This window comes from Bactrocera dorsalis, chromosome 4 (genome assembly GCF_023373825.1).
Source record: "Bactrocera dorsalis isolate Fly_Bdor chromosome 4, ASM2337382v1, whole genome shotgun sequence".
NCBI classification, from domain to species: domain Eukaryota; kingdom Metazoa; phylum Arthropoda; class Insecta; order Diptera; family Tephritidae; genus Bactrocera; species Bactrocera dorsalis.
Genome location: NC_064306.1, coordinates 2646011 through 2666163, shown reverse-complemented (window position 1 = coordinate 2666163; position 20153 = coordinate 2646011). Strand labels below are relative to the sequence as shown.

At 46.7% G+C, this 20153-nt stretch overlaps 1 protein-coding gene across 1 annotated transcript; it reads left to right on the top strand.

Annotated features, from left to right (window-relative positions):
- Positions 1 to 426: 426 nt before the first annotated feature.
- On the top strand, positions 427 to 20022 carry LOC105226122 (probable E3 ubiquitin-protein ligase HERC2). The gene is made up of 16 exons (XM_019990221.3): positions 427 to 721; positions 819 to 2738; positions 2802 to 3708; positions 3769 to 4340; positions 4402 to 4956; positions 5022 to 5935; positions 5999 to 6152; positions 6211 to 7167; positions 7228 to 8333; positions 8428 to 8801; positions 8864 to 16159; positions 16227 to 16752; positions 16810 to 17293; positions 17358 to 17534; positions 17789 to 18116; positions 18242 to 20022. The coding sequence occupies exons 2-15, from the start codon at positions 1773 to 1775 to the stop codon at positions 17939 to 17941; spliced, it is 15141 nt and encodes a 5046-aa protein (XP_019845780.2). The 5' UTR covers positions 427 to 721; positions 819 to 1772; the 3' UTR covers positions 17942 to 18116; positions 18242 to 20022.
- The last annotated feature ends 131 nt before the right edge of the window (positions 20023 to 20153 follow it).

Here is a 20153-nt window from a genome sequence, read left to right as displayed (position 1 = left end):
GCTAAAAGTACTGCTTGTGCTACCAGCACAATTGGAAAAAATACTGAACCAGTGGATATTCTATTTACGGTATTAAAAAAATATTTGCTGAATTTATATTGATTTTTGTAAGTTTACAGCAATTTCAAAAATATTTTACTACAAGTTTTGGATTTGTTTTGTATATTGTTCGTAAGTATGAAACATAACATACTAATTATACATTTTTCCATAAAGCAAGTTTTACCTCATTTCCATCAAATTTTCGAAATGCTTATGTTTTTAATAAACAAAATTGTCGTGTTAATTATTAGAAATAGCACTTGTACGCAACGTTCCATAACTTTCTCATTTAGGACGCTATATTCTTATTGGATATTTTTTGGGTCTTATTGGTACGAATCCATCGTTTAGTATGGAATCTGCTGGCAGCACTGCATTTAATCGAAAATTTTCTTGAGATTCTTATTGAACTAGCTGGAAAAACTGCTGCGCTCCTTTCAATGAAAATTATACAAAGAAAAAGTTAAAATTTGTTATTCAAACTAGTGTATAGTTGTAGTAGAAAAGCGACACAACAAATTGGTATATAAATTCCGTCAAAAATTTTGAGTTTATAGCGAAAAATTGCATTTGAAAAACTCCGAAGAAAAATTTCGAGCTGTGAAAATTTTGTGAGTGGTGTGCGTGCGGTGGGTGTATGTGTGTAGAATAAATAGTTCGCCAATAGTGTGGAAGGGTAGTAAGTAAAATCAGCTTGACGAAGGGTGCAATAGCTTTCATAGTTAGTTGCACCATTGCCAAGAGAAATAAAATTATTATTATTTACTTGTAAAAAGGTGGCGAAAGAAGGGGTGTGTGTGAATGAACGACGCGTGCGAAGCGTATCTGCTGAGGCTCTGTGATAATCATTAGTATCAGCGTCGCTGCGGCAGCAGTTTACGCAAAATTGAATTTTCCCAAAGGCCGATCCAGCTGCAGCTACAAAAACAAAAAAAATTCAATATATACAAAATCGAATAGAAGTGGAAGTAATAGCGAAGGAGAACAATACAACAGCAACAAAACATCAATATAAATTGTTACACGGTCAAAACAAATCGACAAAAGCGAAAGTGACGACATCAAAGTCAGCGACGACACGACGACCCTAACAACAACTAGGGAGGGGCAGTGGCTACACAAAACGGAACGCGACTACTTGACAGCAGAAGCGTTGTGGGCGGAAGAGGTGTAATTGCAGTATTGTGGAGTATAGCGCACATACGCTCGCTATATACCACATTGAGCAGCGTGTGTGAACCAACACAGCCGCTTCGCTTCGCTGGTTAAAGCACGGCAAGGCAAGGCTGGAGGTTAACGCGTGATTCAAAAAACAAAATTAAATTGAATAATTTTTGCAAACTTTACGTTCAATTGAAACCACGTAAATATTAATTGAAAATCGTGTTAGCATAACTGGATTTGCATCAAGCATTAGAAAATATATTTATCAGCGCCACAAAAAAGCATTTGCATGATAAGCAAATACAAAATGTAAACGCTGGCACGACAGCTCATTGTAGCACAGCGATCATACAGTATTTCAATAGCGTAAAAACTCGAGAAGTCAAAAGTTTTAAAATTCAATAATCAGTAGCGTATTTGTATTTAATACAAATTGTGACGCGATTAAACAAACAACTACGCAGCTTTGCGGTTTTCATAACAATAATAAGCTGTCAGTACTTATAAACCCAAAAACAAAAATATAAGACTGTTCCTTACGATAAGGTGCAGCAGTGACGTTAGTTATGTCCTCGTGCAATTCCACTGCTGATCTTTATTTACGTCCGCTGCCTTTCCTCGATGCCAAATGGTTACGCGCCGATCTCATTTCAAGCTTGCGCAACGTCGAAGATGCCGCCGTGCTGTGGAATAATCTTATACAAGATTGTGAATTAGTCTCTTCGCCAGCAGCGCCTGTACTCAATGCGGCAGGTCATCTCTCCTATCTCGGCGATGACGGCAAGCACTACTGTGGCGTTCAGAAGCTACAATGCTCCTGTTGCCCACTCGACTATTGCGGTCCTCTGTCAGCATGCAACTGCTCCGCTTGCCGCACACTCGACTCCGATTCAGCCATCAAGAAAATGACCACAGCAGTGCAGAATGCTGCCGCTAACCGCATTTCGTCAGAAGTCATCTTTGAATCATGGTTATGGGGTCAAAGTCCCAACACCACAGTGAAATTAAATTGCCAGAATACGCTATTGGCCGAATTGCATGACACTTCATTGCAAGCGGCGGGTAACTGTCTCTCTGCCATACACTTGCGTCAGCAACTTTTCATCTATGAACGCTATTTTGTGGCGCTCTCGCGTTGGAAGCAACAACAGGAACTACAGTGTCACATCAACATTGGCATGCCGAGCAGTATCGTCTCATCGACCGCGGACAAGTGCAAGTTCAATGAGGATCAACGCAGCGCTGTCAACAGTGGCATAAGCCCGTTGCGTATTAGGGAGATGAATCACCATGCAACTAACAAATTAAGGCACTTTTCAACCGTAGACGTACCATCGCCCATAAAGGAAAATGAACGCGCCACTTTAGGCTTGGCTCGGGTTGGCACACGCGCCGCGCTTAATTTTTCCTTCGCCTTCTTGCGACGGGCTTGGCGTTCTGGTGAAGACACGGAAATGTGCAGCGAACTGCTAAGTGAAGCTTTGGAATCGCTGCAAGACCTGCCGGAGGCATCGCTCTTTGATGCCACACAGGTGAGCATTTCAGTTTGTATATGCCGATAACTATTTCTAATTATTAAACTCTCTCGTTTGCAGGTGTCACCTCTATGGATCGAAGTACTTGAGCGCTCTATAAAGTTTCTGCGCCAAGTAGCGCTCGGAGATCCCTTAGGCGGGCGGTGTACAGCACCGCGTGAAGATCGCCACACCGCTCTGTGCTTACTGTTGGAGCTGGGCGCACAAAAGGGCACACTTGCTGCCACACTTGAGGCAATCGTACTACTGTTGATGCTTTGGGAGAAAGAAAAGGAGACGGACGACAACCGCGACGTGCCACAAAACACAGGCGCGCCTTTAGTGCCCATACTGCGGCGTTACGAAAGTATTGGAAACTATGGCATTAACAATATGGCAGAGTCAGCGCCGGCCAGCGCTACCGAATCCTTTCTACGCTTTCTCACGCTACCCGAACAAGACACCACCAATGTAGACTTGAAGCAAGCCGCAGTAGTCGTTGTTTCACATCTCGATCGTCTTGCAAAGCCGCATTTGCCCACCAGCACCGCAAGCGCGCCACTGCCATCGCGCGCTCAGCCGTCATCTGCGAAACCAATATTACACGCGCAGGCGTCACAGGAGAGCGCATCCGCTGCTTCATCACCACAACTGCATGAACAACGCATTTACGCGCTCGGTTGGCAAACACTGTGCCACGATCAATATGGCTTCACCGCCGAACCAGCTGTAGGCTTGTCAGCCGCGGCAAACACTGCTGCAGGCGCCCACTACCCCGCGCCTGTGCTGAATTTCTATTTCCAGGTGAAGCAGGTCGCCTTCTCCGAGGAGTACGTCCTCTTTCTCACACACGAAGGCAAAATGTACACTTGGCGCATCGCCAAACCCGAGACGGAGCCGATGCTTATTGAGGAAATGAACGACGTGCCGGTGACAGCTGTGACGGCGCATTGCGAGGGCCGCCACTTCATGGCCGTGGATAATATGGGTAAGTTGAAGCGATAAAACACGGTTTTTTCGCTAAATTTATTTATTTTATCGTGCACAGAGAATGCATACTCTTGGGGCTGCGGTGAGGGTGGCCGTTTGGGACATGGCGACTCGTTGCTGCGCGAGCAGCCAACCAAAATACAATCTCTGGAGCATAGCGTTAAGGCGGTATACTGTGGCTGCACCTACAGCGCCGCCATCACTATGAACGGCAACCTCTATACTTGGGGTCGCGGCACCTATGGCCGCCTCGGGCACGGCAACTCAGACGATAAACTATTACCGACACATGTGTACGCCTTACGTGAGCATAGCATAATCGACGTAGCGCTAGGCAGCGGTGACTCGCATACGTTATGCCTGACGGCCGAAGGTTTGGTATTTGCTTGGGGCGACGGCGATTACGGTAAATTGGGAAACGGCTCGTGCAATGGTTCTCAGCTGCCGCAGTTAATCGAAACGTTGCCGTTAATTAAACGTGTGTTTGCGGGCTCGCAGTTCTCAATGGCGCTGAGCTGCGATGGTAAGCTGTATTCGTGGGGCAAAGCATATGACGGCCGCTTGGGACATGGCTTGCTCGACAAAAATGTGCAGTGTCTCAACACGCCCAAGCAGATAAGTGCCCTGCAGGTAAGTTGACAAGTATTTTGTATTGACAACTCAAAAAACCTTTCTTAACTCTCTTCCGCAGTCAAAAGTCATTGTGGACGTCTCGGTCGGCGTTTGGCATTGTCTCGCTATGAGCAATAAAGGCGAAGTTTTCGGCTGGGGTCGCAACGACTTCCAGCAAGTATGTCCCGCCGCGGTCTCTAAGGAGCCCATACTGCGCGATCCGATACTCGCCACACATCCCTCTGTGCAAGCTTACGGAATTGCTTGCGGCTCCGCGCAAAGCATTATATGGAGCCAGACTTCGGTGCAAGGCGTACCGGTGAAAATACCTTTTGTCATCGATCTCAGCGAACATACATTTAGGCTGCTTGATCAATTGCTCGGCATAGTCTGTGGACAGGACAGTAACAATCGTCAAACGCCGAATCAGGAGTCTGAGTGCATTGCTGTGGCCTGCTTGAATCTGTTGCGTCTACAATTGCACGCGCTGATTGTGAATGGCGTCGCGCCAAAATCTGTGGGCTTATCCGAAGGTTCGCGCCTGCTGGTCAGCCTGAAAACGCGCATACTCAGCCTGGCGGGTGGCTCAAATGTTCTTAAAACCATGCAAGAAGCAGCGCAGTGGACTCTACAGGTGTGTTCCATTTGGATATAACAGTTTTTCAATGAATTCCAACCATATTTAATATGTATTTGTAGGTTGGCTGGAGCGTTTTATTGCCCACAGCTTCGGAGCGCGCACAAACTTTGACTTCCCTGCTGCCTTCTGAGTCGGGCATTTCCTCCTCGGGTCATCGCTTCATGACAGATCTGCTTGTCGGTTCACTGATGGCCGAAGGTGGCTTAGAAACTGCGCTCAAGCAGGCGATACGCCTGGAAGCAAATGACTGCACCGATAATGGACACAATTTACCGTTACTACATCTAATCAAACAACTGCTACGCAACAACTCTGCGTTGACGCAAGCACGTTTGACACAACTACTGATAAATGCTGGTATTACAAAGCCCGAAGATGATTCGTTCACCACGCTCTCAGTCGTACAATCGACGACGATTGCCGAGCATACTAGTCCGAGTCTGGACTTGTTGCATCGCTTTCAGCGTTTACTTTTCGCACACATACACCAGTCGAAACAGGAGGAGATCAGCGGTGCCGAGGCGCTGCTCAGCAAATATGTGCAGAGCGCGGTGTCGCTGTGCATACTTTCGTTGCAGAAGGCACACGAAATCGCGTTGCAAGGCAAGGAGAGCGTGGCGGACATCATAAAAACAGATATATCCGATACGCTGTTATATGAGCTGCTAATCGGTCTGATCATACTGAAGCGCGATCGTCCGACGATCTTGCCCGCCTTCGAATGGACTAAGATTTTTCTGCCGCTACTGCATGCGCTGGACAATTTGAACCGCGTCATATGCGACAGTGAGATACAGGACTCGGACGACATGGGCTGGCCAGGCATTATATGCCGCGGCAATCAGAAGGGCGCGAATGTGCAGACACAGGACGATGTGAATTTGATACGCAAAAATGACTTCGAAAACCAAATACTCGATGGCGGCAAGTGGATCATACTTAATGGCTATGTATGTGACGTCAGCGACTATCAGTAAGTCTGGAGGTGGTAGCTTAATAACTCGAGATCATACCATTTATGTCTACCCTTTTACAGAAACGACAATTCGGCCATTAATGAGCTTCTGTCAACGAGCATCGGCAAGGATCTTACCGTCGAGCTCAATACCTCCATCTATCGTAACTGTTTGGAACACATTTTGAGCAACTACAAGGTCGGACGCTACGCGGTGTACGTGACAGAGGAGAAGGTATATTGAACATCACACAATAATTACAATTTATTCCAACTTTCGCTCGCCCTTTCAGCCGCATGTGCAGCAAAGCAAAGTGCTCACACACTTCAACTCGGAACGTGCGCTGGCTTATCTACTGGGTCTCGTTGTGAATCTCTTGCAGACCGGGCCCGCACAGCAGCCGGCAGAGTTGCAATGCAAGACCATAGTGCGCTCCAGCATACTACGCGGTGGACTGCAGCTCTTGCAGCCGAGCAATCCCTTCGATGAGGAGAAGGGCGAGGCGCGTAGCAGTGCCAGCACCGCCGGTAGTACGCCCACCGAACCTCCTGCGCACGGTCTAAACGTTTGTGGTGGGATTGGCGGCGTAGGCACATCCGGTGGCGGCGTTGGTGTCGCTGTAGTCGCGCAACCGCACATTAATAGTGTACAGCAGCGCATTGAAAGCTTTATATCCGGTTTGAGCGAGGCGCGCTTAACCGATCCTCTGGTCGTCACTTGGATGACACTCTCCGAACGGTACTGCAAGGATAACAACTTAATTTGGCACCAAGAGTTCCCACACGAACATCCCGTGCAAGAGTTGGAGCGTTTACTAACCGCAGTGCTGATACGCCATCAGAGCCTGGGCGGTCTCGTACTAAACGTGTTGGAGCGCGAGTTAGGAGGTGTTGCCGTAGCTAAAACACCCCGCCAAATCGCCGACATGATACGGCTCATCTATCAGACCAAATGGTCCGTGGTGCGCATACGCCAGCAGCTAAATCGCAGCTATAAGGAAGTATGCGCGCCCATGCTAGAGCGTCTGCGCTTTCTGCTATACGAAGTTCGTCCAGCAGTAAGTTTAGAGCAGGAGGCGCTCCGCAAATTGCCCATACTACATCGGCTGCCGCGTTTCAAGCACGTCGTGCGACGCATCATAACCGAAATGCGCATGGCCAAGAAACAACTGGCCTGCGCCAAGCCTGAAGACATACTCAATGTTACGATACAGAGTCAGAATGTGGCACAAAAGCTGAATCAGTCTCATGTAAGTTTGTTCATTAAAAAATATTTATGCTCTTTGCACTCATTACCCTCTGTTTTGTAGGAATCACTGCTGCAAAGCGATGGCGCTGCCTCAGAGGCAGTTGAGAAGGACTCTGGCATCGGCACGGCGGACAGTAGCTCACTGGCCAGCGCCACTGTGCTCATACCACCACTACGCGGAAACTTGTCCAACGAGAACCTACTTGACGGCGGCGACAACAACGTTATACTCAGCGAACGCAAACCGTCCAATGAGGAAATCAAATTGCAGGCAAATGAACTGGACTTCGATGAAGACAAGAAGCCCGCAGATGACGAACCGCGTCTCAATAACGATCTTTTACGCAAGCTGCGCGAGAAATGGTACTTCTCCGGCGAGTTGAATGTACCCATCATGCAAGAGATTGTCGAGTTCGTGATGCAAGAGGTGTGCGATGTTGAGACCGTGCGTCGCGCTATGTACTGCCAGGTGCAGCGCTACCAAATACGTCGCCAGGGTCTAGAAATGCTCCACGCCATGTTACAGGTGCATGGTTTGCTCGACGCCGTGCAATACAATATGCTTAACGGTTATCTAGGCTTGCATCTCAAGAGCAGCTATAGCAAGCAGACAACGCTGAACGTACTTTACGATCTTAACATGATAACGGCGTTTCAAAAAGCCGATCTGCTGCTCGCAGAATCACGCGTGCTCGAGTGGGCTGTGCGCGAACTGCAGCGGCTGGTCAATCAGGAGCTCATACAGTTGAAGGGCAAGTACAATGCGGGCAACGGCAAGGATACCTCTAATCTGGGCACTTATGTGTTCTTGAAAAAGCTGCCACGTGCCCGTTTTCTGCTTAGTGTGTTTGGCATCCTAGCCAAGGATATGAGTGCCAATGAGTTGAGTTTAATCGTGAATTCTGGCACACTCGGCACGGTGCTTGGTTTGCTCAGTCAAACCGGTGGAGAGATACCGACGGTAAAGAACACCTACGATCTCTCAGTGGTGTATGAAGATACAATTTTAAAACAAAAATCCAATAAAGCGAACTTAACCGGACCAGAACTGGCGAAGTTAATGAAGATCGGCACGCGTATCGTGCGTGGCGCAGACTGGAAATGGGGCGATCAGGATGGCAATCCGCCTGGTGAGGGACGCATCATTAGCGAAGTGGGCGAAGACGGGTAAGTGGTTACATGCAAAGTTGTAGAAACTTGGAATTCTTTCTTTTACGCATATATTCCTTTATCTGAACTTACTCTCTCTGCTCTCTTTCAGTTGGGTTCGTGTTGAGTGGTACACCGGCGCTACAAACTCCTATCGCATGGGTAAAGAGGGTCAATATGATCTACGCTTAGCCGATAGCGCTCTGAATATCATCTCACCTGACACAGAAACGGAAAAGGATGAGCTCTGCTGCGATGCTCAGCTGAATGGCGAATCGCACCCGACCAAGCTGCTACGTTACGCCTGCACTAAAACGCTACAAATCATCTCGGTAGGCATTGGCTTACACAGCGCACAGATGGATAAGAGTGCCGTGCGCTGCATATCCTGCATGTTTCGATCCGTACTCGATCCCAAGTCCACATTGGGTAATATCTACGGTCTGGACAATTGGACCACTTTAGGTTTCCTGAAAGCGATTGCTGGTGAGTTACGGTACATACTTTCCGGTTTTACTTTATTCCAACAACTCTTTTAACGCTCTTAGGTGAATCGAAATCGCTCGCGAAATATTTGTCCTCGACCACTTGGATCGACTTCTACATTAGCCTGCTCGAACAGCCGGTGACGCGTGAGCAAGATCTTTTCCGCAATATTCACTGTCTACGCCTTCTGCAGAGTATACTCATCCACTGGACCGACGATGCACATACCCAACGCATGTCTTTATTGGTGCGTCAGCTCTTCTCCACACTGGGCAAGATTACGCTTTACTGCCCACAAGACATATCTCTATCACAAAATGGGGGCGACTGCAAGACACGCGTGCTACTGACCGCCTCACACTCGGGCACCATCGCCGAGGAAATCATAACTCTACTGCGCCGTCTGCACACGTTACCCTATTGGAACGCGGCAATAAACTCATTTCTGGCACAAAAGCTCTGTGTCGCTGCCGAACTGTTTGGCGAAGACGGCCTGGACCTGCAACACTTGGAGAACGAGTACATCTATGTAATGGGCGTACTTTGTACCATAGGTGGTTGCGACATACGACCGCGCGTCGGCCTACAAGTCTGCTATGAGGGCAATACAGCCACCATATGTGGCTTCACCAACAAAGGTAAGTGTCTGCTCAGCACAGATGGTCAAACCCTGAACGGCGAGTTCCGTAAGATCTCGCTGAACGTGGCATTCGAATGCGCCGACTATTCGGTTTTCAGCCTCTCTCGCATGCCGCTTAATGAGATGTTGTTAAACTCCTGGGCTGTGTTGCTCTTCGGTCCTGGCGAGCGCAAGGAATGTGTGCCCAACATGGTGGACATCAGTCTACTGCGCGCGCAACAAATTCAATTGTCCGTTCTAAATGCAAATTGCGTGCTCTATCGGCATCAGGCGGCATTAAGGAAGATACTGAAACAACGCTCTCCCGGCTTGTGTACTTACTCTTCCGAAGAGAGTCTCTCGGAGGAAGCCAACGGCGCTGTGAACGTCAGTGGCGAAGGTAAGTCGAACACCGAGGGTGCTTGTGGCGGTGTTGAGGCCACGAACTGTGATGAACTTGCTGCACAACCGACAATTAGTGACACTGAGTTGCTCATACAAAGTATTTTGATACGCGCCACCCAACCGTCGCCCATAAAGGCCATCTACACTTATAGTGACTTGTCAACTGCAGCGCTGAATTGCGCACAAGTGCTCGCCGCCAAAGTGCACACTGAGCTGAATGAGGCGGCCTCAACAAGCGCCGGACGAGGTGGCGCTTTCGCCGCACCAACACCGCCTATGCAACCGACGATGATACACGGCGTGCCAGTCTTTAATGTCGGTATGCTGGATGAGGCGACCGGTGGCAGTCAGCCACAAGCACCAAAGCATGATGCAGAAGCCACACCGCTCATTGCACAAATCATGGAAATGGGCTTCTCTAAAAAGTCAGTTGAGTTGGCAGTTAAGCAGTTGACCATACATCCGGAGGTGATACCAACACCTGAACAAATCGTGCAGTGGATACTCGAGCACCCCGACGTTTGCGCAAATACCATCGATGCAACAGATTATCTGGAGCCGCCATTGGTAGGTGGTAGTGTGCCAGCCGCCGGTTCTTCTAGCGACACTTCACTGCAAGCGAAGCTGCAGACTTTGCACGATCCGGAAGCTGATTCCGACAACGAGAGCTTGGACAGCAGCTCCGATACCGTAGAGGGATCCTCCATACATGAACAGCTGGTGAAATTTGAGACGCGCAAGGACTTTCCCTCAGCCGATCAGTACGCATTGTATGTACGTGGCCTCGTTTGCCCCGGCATGCTCGTCCGTTGTTGCCGCGACTTTGAGGAGATTAAAAAGGGTGATATTGGTACAGTGCTCAAAGTGGATACAGAGGGCTTACATGATCTGAACGTACAGGTGGACTGGCAGTTACACGGAAACACCTACTGGGTCTGCTTTGTACACATCGAGCTCTTGGAAATGCCTCGTGAAAAGACGGCTTGTGAACGCTCCGCACAAGTGAGCGTCGGCACACAGGTACGTTTACGCGCGGTGTCACGCTACAAGTGGGGTTATGTACTGCGTGGCAGTGTCGGCACAGTGACCGCAGTACGCGGCAAAGATGTCACCGTGGATTTTCCTCAACACGCTGGTTGGAAGGGTACACTGAATGACATAGAAGTGGTGGGTGGTAACCAAGTAGGAGGCACTACAGGCGGCCTACTTGGTCTGAACAGCGGCGCGGTCCCAACACCCAGCGATCTCATCGAAGACTGGTCCCGTTGTATACGCTCACTTACGGTATCCTCGAACGAAGCAACCGCGAAACATCTACTCGATCGCAGTCCTTATTGCTGGCAAAGTTCATCGAGCAGTCAGACTAAGCATTGGATCCGCTTGGAGATACATGAACATATATTGGTGCACAGTCTTTCGATTGTGGTCAGTCCGGGCGATCACTCGCATCAGCCTTCGTTGGTGGTAGTACGCGTCGGTGACAGTATTGGTAACTTGAAGGACTACTCATGGATTTCCATAAAAAACACCGATACTACGGTGACGCTGATGAGCGACGTACGCCAGTACTACCCTTGGATCGAAATAGTAATCAAGCAGTGCCGTAACAATGGCATACAGTGTAAAGTACACGGCCTGAACATCGTCGGACGGCGCAAACAAACCGATCTCGATCTGCTGCTAATGAATGCCTCGTTTTTGGCATGTGAATATGAGCAGATGAGCGACTCCAATTCGTGCTTAAGCAGCACCTATGGCAACGCTGATCCTAAATCCTCGACGCTTTGCGACCCGCCTTGTACTGTAATGGTCTGGGGTCTCAACGACAAGGAGCAACTAGGCGGTCTCAAAGGTTCCAAAGTGAAAGTGCCAACATTTTCACAAACAATCAGTCGCTTGCGACCCATACATATTGCGGGCGGCTCGAAGTCGTTATTTATCGTCTCGCAGGATGGTAAGGTGTACGCGTGTGGTGAGGGTACGAACGGTCGGCTCGGCCTGGGCATAAGTGTTAATGTGTCAGTGCCACGACAGATACCAGTTTTGCATCAGTATGTCGTTAAGAAAGTAGCCGTTCACTCGGGCGGTAAACATGCGATGGCTCTAACATTAGACGGTAAAGTGTTCTCCTGGGGCGAAGGTGAGGATGGCAAGCTGGGCCATGGCAATCGGCTTACAATGGACAAACCAAAACTTATTGAAGCGCTGCGTGCGAAGAAGATACGTGACATTGCCTGTGGCTCATCGCATAGCGCCGCTATCACTTCTGCCGGCGAACTATACACTTGGGGCTTAGGCGAATATGGACGGCTAGGACACGGCGACAATGTTACTCAACTGAAGCCGAAATTGGTCACAGCATTGAGCGGTAAACGTGTTATACAGGTGGCGTGTGGCAGTCGGGACGCGCAAACTTTGGCACTAACCGAAGATGGTATTGTCTACTCGTGGGGCGATGGTGATTTCGGCAAATTGGGCCGCGGCGGCTCAGAAGGTTCTTCGATACCACATGAAATCGAGCGTCTGACCGGCATCGGTGTCATACAAATTGAGTGTGGCGCACAATTCAGCCTCGCGCTTACACGCACCGGTGAGGTATGGACTTGGGGCAAGGGTGATTATTATCGTTTAGGCCACGGCAGTGACCAACATGTACGCAAACCGCAACCAATACAAGCACTACGCGGCCGCAAAGTCATCCACCTAGCAGTGGGTGCGCTGCATTGCCTGGCCGTCACCGATACCGGACAAGTGTATGCGTGGGGCGACAACGACCACGGGCAACAGGGTTCTGGTAATACTGTGGTGAATAAGAAACCGGCGCTGGTCATTGGCTTGGATTCTGTGTTTGTCAATCGTGTCGCTTGCGGCAGTTCGCACGCTGTCGCTTGGGGTTTGCCGCAATCACCATCGGAGGATGAGAAGAAAGGTCCTGTGCCGTTTGCGACCTCCAAAGATCCACTGGGAGGCAGCAGCCTCGGTATTTATGACACTGATACTCATCTAAATACACCAACAACAACAACAAATATGTCGAAACCGACGTCGAAGTTTAGTCTCAGTGAGACCTTGCTCTCCCTTGAAACCGATGGCGCACGTCAAACTGCGCTCAACTATGTGCTGAATGCCATGAGCATACTACAGGCACGCCAGCTGATTGTCGCTGCACTAACCAGCCATAGTAAAGTGAATCTGCACGAAAAGAGTTCTAGCGAATTCGATGTACATGAAGGCACTAACGCTACTTTAGGTAAAGACGTTGCAATTGGCGCTCCAAGCAGCACACCGCATGGCACATTGGGCGGACATAATGGACACATCAACAATAATAACTGTAATAACGAAGTAATCGCACAGGGTGGTGGAGAGGCGCCAGCCGATGCCACCGATCCGGCCGTACACGAACCCTCGCCAGAGGCGGAAATTGTGCCCGCACCGGCTGGACCGTTGAGCGCATTCCAAAGCTTAACCGGTTCACTCTCACTTTCGGCATCGATTTCCAGTAATGCACCACATAAACACTCGAAAATGTCCGCTAGCGCTATGTCTGCGCTGGCTGCCACCATGACCAACCAGGAGGAGATAATTGAGGAGATCAGTCTCACCGGCTTGGATGACTTCACCTCATTGCTAGGTGAGGCTGAAGCCAAAAGCCTAGTGGAGTTGCTTAAGTTGAGTGTTGCTGGCCGCACAGGACCGCTCAGCACTGCGCAGACCATTTCCGATACACTCACCGCGCTGGGTTCGAACTCACCTACTATTGGCGCCATGTTGTTGGAGACCTGTATTACAGAACTTGAAGATTTATGTACGTCGCGCTATAGCTTAGGCAAAGTACCAAAACCTGTGATGCGCGAGAGCAGTCATCCCTATGTGGACAACATGACAATTGTGGGCCAAGTGAAGATACCCGGCGCCGAGTCGCTTCGCATAGAATTTGACAGTCAGTGCAGCACAGAGAAACGAAACGATCCGCTAGTAATTATGGATGCTTCTGGTCGCGTAGTCGCCGTGCGCTCCGGGCGTGAATACGCGCAATGGGCACCCGAAGTGCGCATACTCGGTGATGAAATGCGTTGGAAGTTCACCTCGGACAGCTCGGTAAATGGTTGGGGCTGGCGCTTTTGGGTGCATGCGATTATGCCAGCGACCGCGTTGCATGAACGCGGCTCTGACCGCGCAGTGCTCTCGCAGCCATCAATGCCGCTAGTGATGGCTTTGCTGAATGAGCGCCTGGGACCGCATAACACGAGCGTGCTGTTGCGGTTAGCAGCCGCATTAGCGGCCTGCGCACAGCTCAACTCGCTCACAACGACACAGCGCATCTGGTCGATAAAACAGCTACACTCCGTACTACTCTCAAAACATGCACCAAAGCCATTGGATCTTTCGCTAAATACAATTTTATTGCCCCTCATACCGGAATTGCTGCGTCAATATGAGTATGAGGAGCCGCAAGTACGTGGCGGCATACACCTCATGCACTCCGATTATTTCAAAACGCTAGCGGCACTCGCTTGCGATATGCAGTTGGATGCCGCGTTACCACCGGCCGATGTGCACAAGTGGGCTTGGTTCAAACGCTATTGCATTGCTGTACGCGTGGCGCAATCGCTTATAAAGCGCACTGAATTGCCGCGCACATTCTGCATGGAGGTGCGTAAGAAATTCGCCGAAATGATGCCACCGCCCCAACCAAGTCATTCACCAGGCGGCAGCGTCGGTTCGATGATGAACTCGACAACATCGCTTTCGTCTGCTGGCAGCACGAATAGCAATCCAACGCCTCCGCCACCTCCATCCAGCTCAATTATGGTCAACACATTGACGCCTAGCACCAGCAATGTCATACAATTAATTGACTCAATGATGTCGCTTTCCCTACATGAACCGAATAGTGGTAGTATCCTCTCTGGTGTGTGTGCCAACCTGCCACCATTGGCGCCATCTACAGGCAATGATATGCTACAATTTTTACACGAGGACCATGTGGTTTTCAAGAGCGCTCACGACAGCCAGCTGCTACAGTGGCTCAATCGGCGACCGGACGACTGGGCTCTTTCCTGGGGCGGCGCTAGTACAATCTACGGCTGGGGCCACAACCATCGCGGTCAGCTGGGAGGCCTGGAAGGCAGCCGTATTAAGACACCAACACCTTGCGAGGCGCTTAGTCTATTGCGACCCGTCCAACTAGCAGGCGGCGAGCAAACACTCTTCGCGGTAACACCTGATGGCAAGTGTTTTGCTACCGGTTATGGTTCCGGTGGTCGACTTGGCGTAGGCGGCACAGATTCCTGGGCTATACCAACGTTGATAGGTTCCCTGCAGCACGTTTTTATCAAGAAAGTAGCTGTCAATTCGGGCGGCAAACATTGTCTCGCATTAACAACTGAAGGTGAAGTATATTCTTGGGGCGAGGGTGAAGATGGCAAGCTCGGTCATGGCAACCGCATGAGTTACGACCGTCCAAAGCTCATTGAGGATCTCACAGGTATTGGTATAGTGGATATCGCATGCGGTAGTGCGCACTCAGCGGCTATAACCTCGTCGGGTCATGTGCTCACCTGGGGCAAAGGACGTTACGGCCGTCTGGGACATGGGGACTCGGAGGATCAATTACGTCCAAAACTTGTAGAAGCTTTGCTAGGCTATCGCGCCATTGATGTTGCTTGTGGCTCTGGGGATGCGCAGACACTTTGTATCACCGACGACGACAATGTATGGAGTTGGGGTGACGGTGACTATGGCAAACTGGGACGCGGCGGTTCGGATGGCTGCAAGCTGCCATATAAAATTGAAAGCCTCGCTGGTTTGGGCGTTGTGAAGGTGGAATGTGGTTCACAATTTTCGGTGGCACTCACCAAATCGGGCGCTGTTTACACGTGGGGCAAGGGAGATTTCCATCGTCTCGGACATGGCACTGTGGACCATGTGCGTCGTCCTAAAAAAGTGGCAGCACTGCAAGGTAAAAAAATTGTCTCGATTGCAACAGGCTCGCTGCATTGTGTAGCCTGCACCGATGCGGGTGAAGTTTTTACTTGGGGCGACAATGACGAAGGTCAACTGGGCGATGGCACGGTTAGTGCTATACAACGTCCACGGCTAGTGGCTGCACTTCAGAACAAACACATAGTGAAGGTGACTTGCGGTTCTGCGCATACGATTGCTATGTCCACGTCACAACTAACCGACCGCATGCGTCCGCCACCCAATCCACCGCTCGAATACGACCTGGTGCGCGAAATGCCACCGGAAGCGTTGCATGCACGTCTGGTGCTGCTACATCACTTCTCGGAACTACTGTGCCCTTGTTTGGCCATGCTGCCAATCACAGGTGAGTTCGTGTAACCTTTTGGAACTCCATATACTATTTAACTAATTTTTTTTAATCGCTGCTGCAGGTGAACTCAGCTTGGGTGCTTTAAAGGATGTGCTCGTGTACACCATCAAAGAGGCCGCATTCCGCAAGGTCATACAAACAACTATGGTGCGCGACAAACAACATGGACCCGTGATTGAGCTCAACCGCATACAGGTGAAGCGCTCGCGTAATAAGTCTGGTAATGGTCTCGCCGGCATTGATGGCATGAAAAGCGTTTTCGGTCAGATGGTGCAGAAGCTGCCGCTTCTTACGCAAGAAGCGCTCTCACTACCGCATCGCGTATGGAAGGTGAAGTTTGTCGGCGAGAGTGTAGACGATTGTGGCGGCGGCTACAGCGAATCAATCGCCGAAATGTGCGATGAACTCCAGAACGGCAGTGTGCCACTGCTGATAACAACACCTAATGGACGCGGCGAGGCTGGTGCTAATCGCGACTGCTTCCTACTAGACCCCACACTCGGCTCCGTGCTGCAGATGAACATGTTCCGTTTCCTTGGCGTGCTGATGGGTATTGCGGTCCGCACAGGCTCGCCATTAAGTTTGAAGTAAGTGCGTCGAAGTTTTGTGCATGCAATAGATTTAACGTTTTCATTCCTTTGCAGTTTGGCAGAAGCGGTCTGGCGTCAATTAGCTGGAGAACAGCTACGTCCCTCCGATCTCACTGAGGTCGATCGTGATTATGTGGCCGGTTTGCTTTGCATACGCAACATGGATGACGATCCAAAGGTGTTTAGCACACTAGAGCTGCCCTTCTCCACATCGTCGGCCAAAGGACATGAGGTGCCACTGTCTACGCGCTACACGCGCATCTCGCCGCAAAATCGCCATGAATACGTGCGTTTGGCTTTAAATTTCCGTTTACATGAATTCGATGAGCAGGTTAAAGCGGTGCGTGACGGCATGTCCAAGGTGATACCGGTGCCATTGCTGTCACTCTTCTCGGCGTCCGAACTGCAAGCGATGGTTTGTGGCTCCCCGGACATACCACTGGGACTGCTGAAGTCCGTGGCTACATACAAGGGTTTCGATCCGAATTCGTCGTTGGTCACATGGTTCTGGGAAGTGATGGAAGAGTTCTCCAATCAGGTGAGTGCAACTCAATTTTTATCCACTGGAAGGTGGTCCACATGGTAATATGCCTTTTTTTAAGGAACGCTCGCTATTTCTACGCTTTGTGTGGGGCCGCACACGCCTACCGCGCACTATTGCCGATTTCCGTGGTCGGGACTTTGTATTGCAAGTGCTGGAAAAGAGTCCGCCCGACAACTTTCTTCCGGAGAGTTATACCTGCTTCTTTTTGCTAAAAATGCCGCGTTACTCTTGCAAGGTAAAAAAATTTATGTGAGGCATACAATTGCGTTTAGATTAAAGAAAAGTCAATTTCGAAAATTCGAAATTTCAATTTCGAAAATTCGAAAATACAGTTTTTCAATTATTATTTACCATGTTAATCTGCAGTAAATTTCGAATGCATGGATATGTATACATACATGGGTGTATGTACATATGTATGTATGTATGTTCGAAAACACGAAGTTAAAAATGTATCCAAATAATGTATTAAAATTATTTGTCAAACAGGCTGTTCTGCTAGAAAAGCTTAAGTACGCCATACATTTCTGCAAGAGCATTGACACGGACGAGTATGCACGCGTTGCCATGGGTGATCCCACCGAAGCGACAGGCAGTGAGGACGACAGCGATCTGGAATCGGCTGCGAGTAATGAGGCCTAAATCAAAATTAACTATTAGTGGAACGTGAACCGGTTTCACGCTAAACAAAGGATAAAAATAAAATACAAATATATTGGATAATGAATTTCAAGGATATTCATACATGCATGCATATACAAATCCATACATAAATTTTGTGCAAAATGTAGTCTATAGTAGCAGCGAACGTAGTTTGGTAAGTACACTAGAAAAAAAATATTTATATTTTAATATAAAAAATTCGAAAATAAGTTTTCGAAATCATAAATGAAGTGTTTTTGCTTAATTATTATATATTGGCATATTCCGCTATACTTGCAGCACCTTACAAAAGAAACAATACGACCCCACAGAAACGAAGCGAAAACCGCGTAACCGAAAAGGAAATAATTAAATCGCCTCAAAGGCGTAACAAAACATGTGTAATTTCGAAAATCAAATGAATTATAGAATTCCATACTTTAGCAGCATAAATCCGCACATACATTGCAAAAAATATATATATTATGGCAGAAAACCAAAATTCCGTTAAAATAGTATTAATCAACACAAATTTTATTGCGAAAAAAATAATTATGTTACTAAGTGTTAGCGCAAAAATATTGTGTGACATTGCTAAAAATTATTGCAGCTAAATATGTTTATGTAAATCTCATACATACATACATCTGCACACACATATACATACATACAGGCTTACAAACATTGAGTTAAATGCAATTCCATTATTTTTCTGCATTTTATGAATTTATTATGTATTCGTTTTTTGTGAATTTCCATACAAACAAAAAAATTAACAAATATTACAAAACCTGCTAAACTTTAAAAATGGATTTAACAAAGATATTGAATAAAAAATATTTTATAACTTTATATTTACTCAAGAAAAAATATGTATTAATTTTAGCAACAAATATGAAAAATGTTTGAGCATAAATAATTTGTTTGGTAGCTTTAGTGATTTAGTAATTAGCAAATTAGCACTGAAATCAATTTTTTTGATTTTTATTATTAACATTTTTTTAAATAATTTAGCACTGAAATCAAATTTTTGGATTATACTTAAAAATTATTTTTTATTGTTTTATGAATATAATTTAGTTTAAAAATTATTATTTTATAATAAAATTTAATTTAAAAATATTTTTTTTTTATTATTTTTTATAAATATACATATTTAATTCTAAAATTCTTTTTTTTTATTATTTTATAAACATAATTTCATTTTTTTCTGTTGCATAACTTAAATGAATAATTTTCATTTTTTAATTATTTGAAATATGTATGTATTAAATTTTTTTTTTAATTTCTCAATATGTGTTTTTTAGCTATTTTTGTAATAGAATTTTAATTTGATGATGATGATGAAATTAAAATCATACAAAAAATTATTTTTTTAATTTACACCTAGCTTTGTGTGTTATTTCCTATAATTTAGTTATTTTCATTTAGCTAAAATTTTTTATTAGAAGAGTATATACACATACATATGTATGTACATATGTATATTCTTAGTTTCATGATAATCATCAGAATTTTATTTTTTAGTTTGATTTTTAGCGACAGCTTAGCTAGAGAATTGAGAAATTATGCTTTCGTCTCATTCTTAGTGAAATATGTGCATAATATTTTTTTAAATTAATTTAAAAATATAATAATCTATATACATATACAAATGTACCACATATACATACATACATATGTATGTATGTGTAATTAATCAACTGTTCTAATATTTTAATGAAATTTAGTATTACAGTTATATTTATATAAACTAAATTCTGAAATAAACACACACGCGTACACACACACACACATACACGTTCATAGAACTACAAAAACAAATATTTTAAAACACATTTTAAAAGGAAATTTAGCAAATACTTTATTCGTAACATATTTTAGCTTTTACTATGTAGCAAAACCTTAAAAGTGGAACTAAATTCACCCGAATACCTTATTTGTAGTGTTTTATGATGGAAAATAAACGCAAAATGTATTTGAAAATGCGCAGTTGCTATGCAGCGATTCAACGCAAATTTATGAAATATTAAAAGAACAAAAATTAAATAAAAACTATTAAATCAAAAAATAATAATGTATATAGTTTGTATATTATTAGTAGACGAAAAAAGGCGTAGAAAACTTTTTCGCACAAATCTAACCTCAAATTTGCATTTACTTATATGTGTGTAGTGAACCTTGTAGTGTGATGACAGTTTTATTTAAATTT

Bases quoted from the DNA above. Each gene is read 5' to 3' on its own strand.
- LOC105226122 (XM_019990221.3), top strand. From the start codon at position 1,773: ATGTCCTCGTGCAATTCCACTGCTGATCTTTATTTACGTCCGCTGCCT. The intron at 16,160-16,226 runs GTGAGTTCGTGT...TCGCTGCTGCAG, and splicing joins GGCCATGCTGCCAATCACAG to GTGAACTCAGCTTGGGTGCT. The intron at 17,294-17,357 runs GTGAGTGCAACT...CCTTTTTTTAAG, and splicing joins TGGAAGAGTTCTCCAATCAG to GAACGCTCGCTATTTCTACG.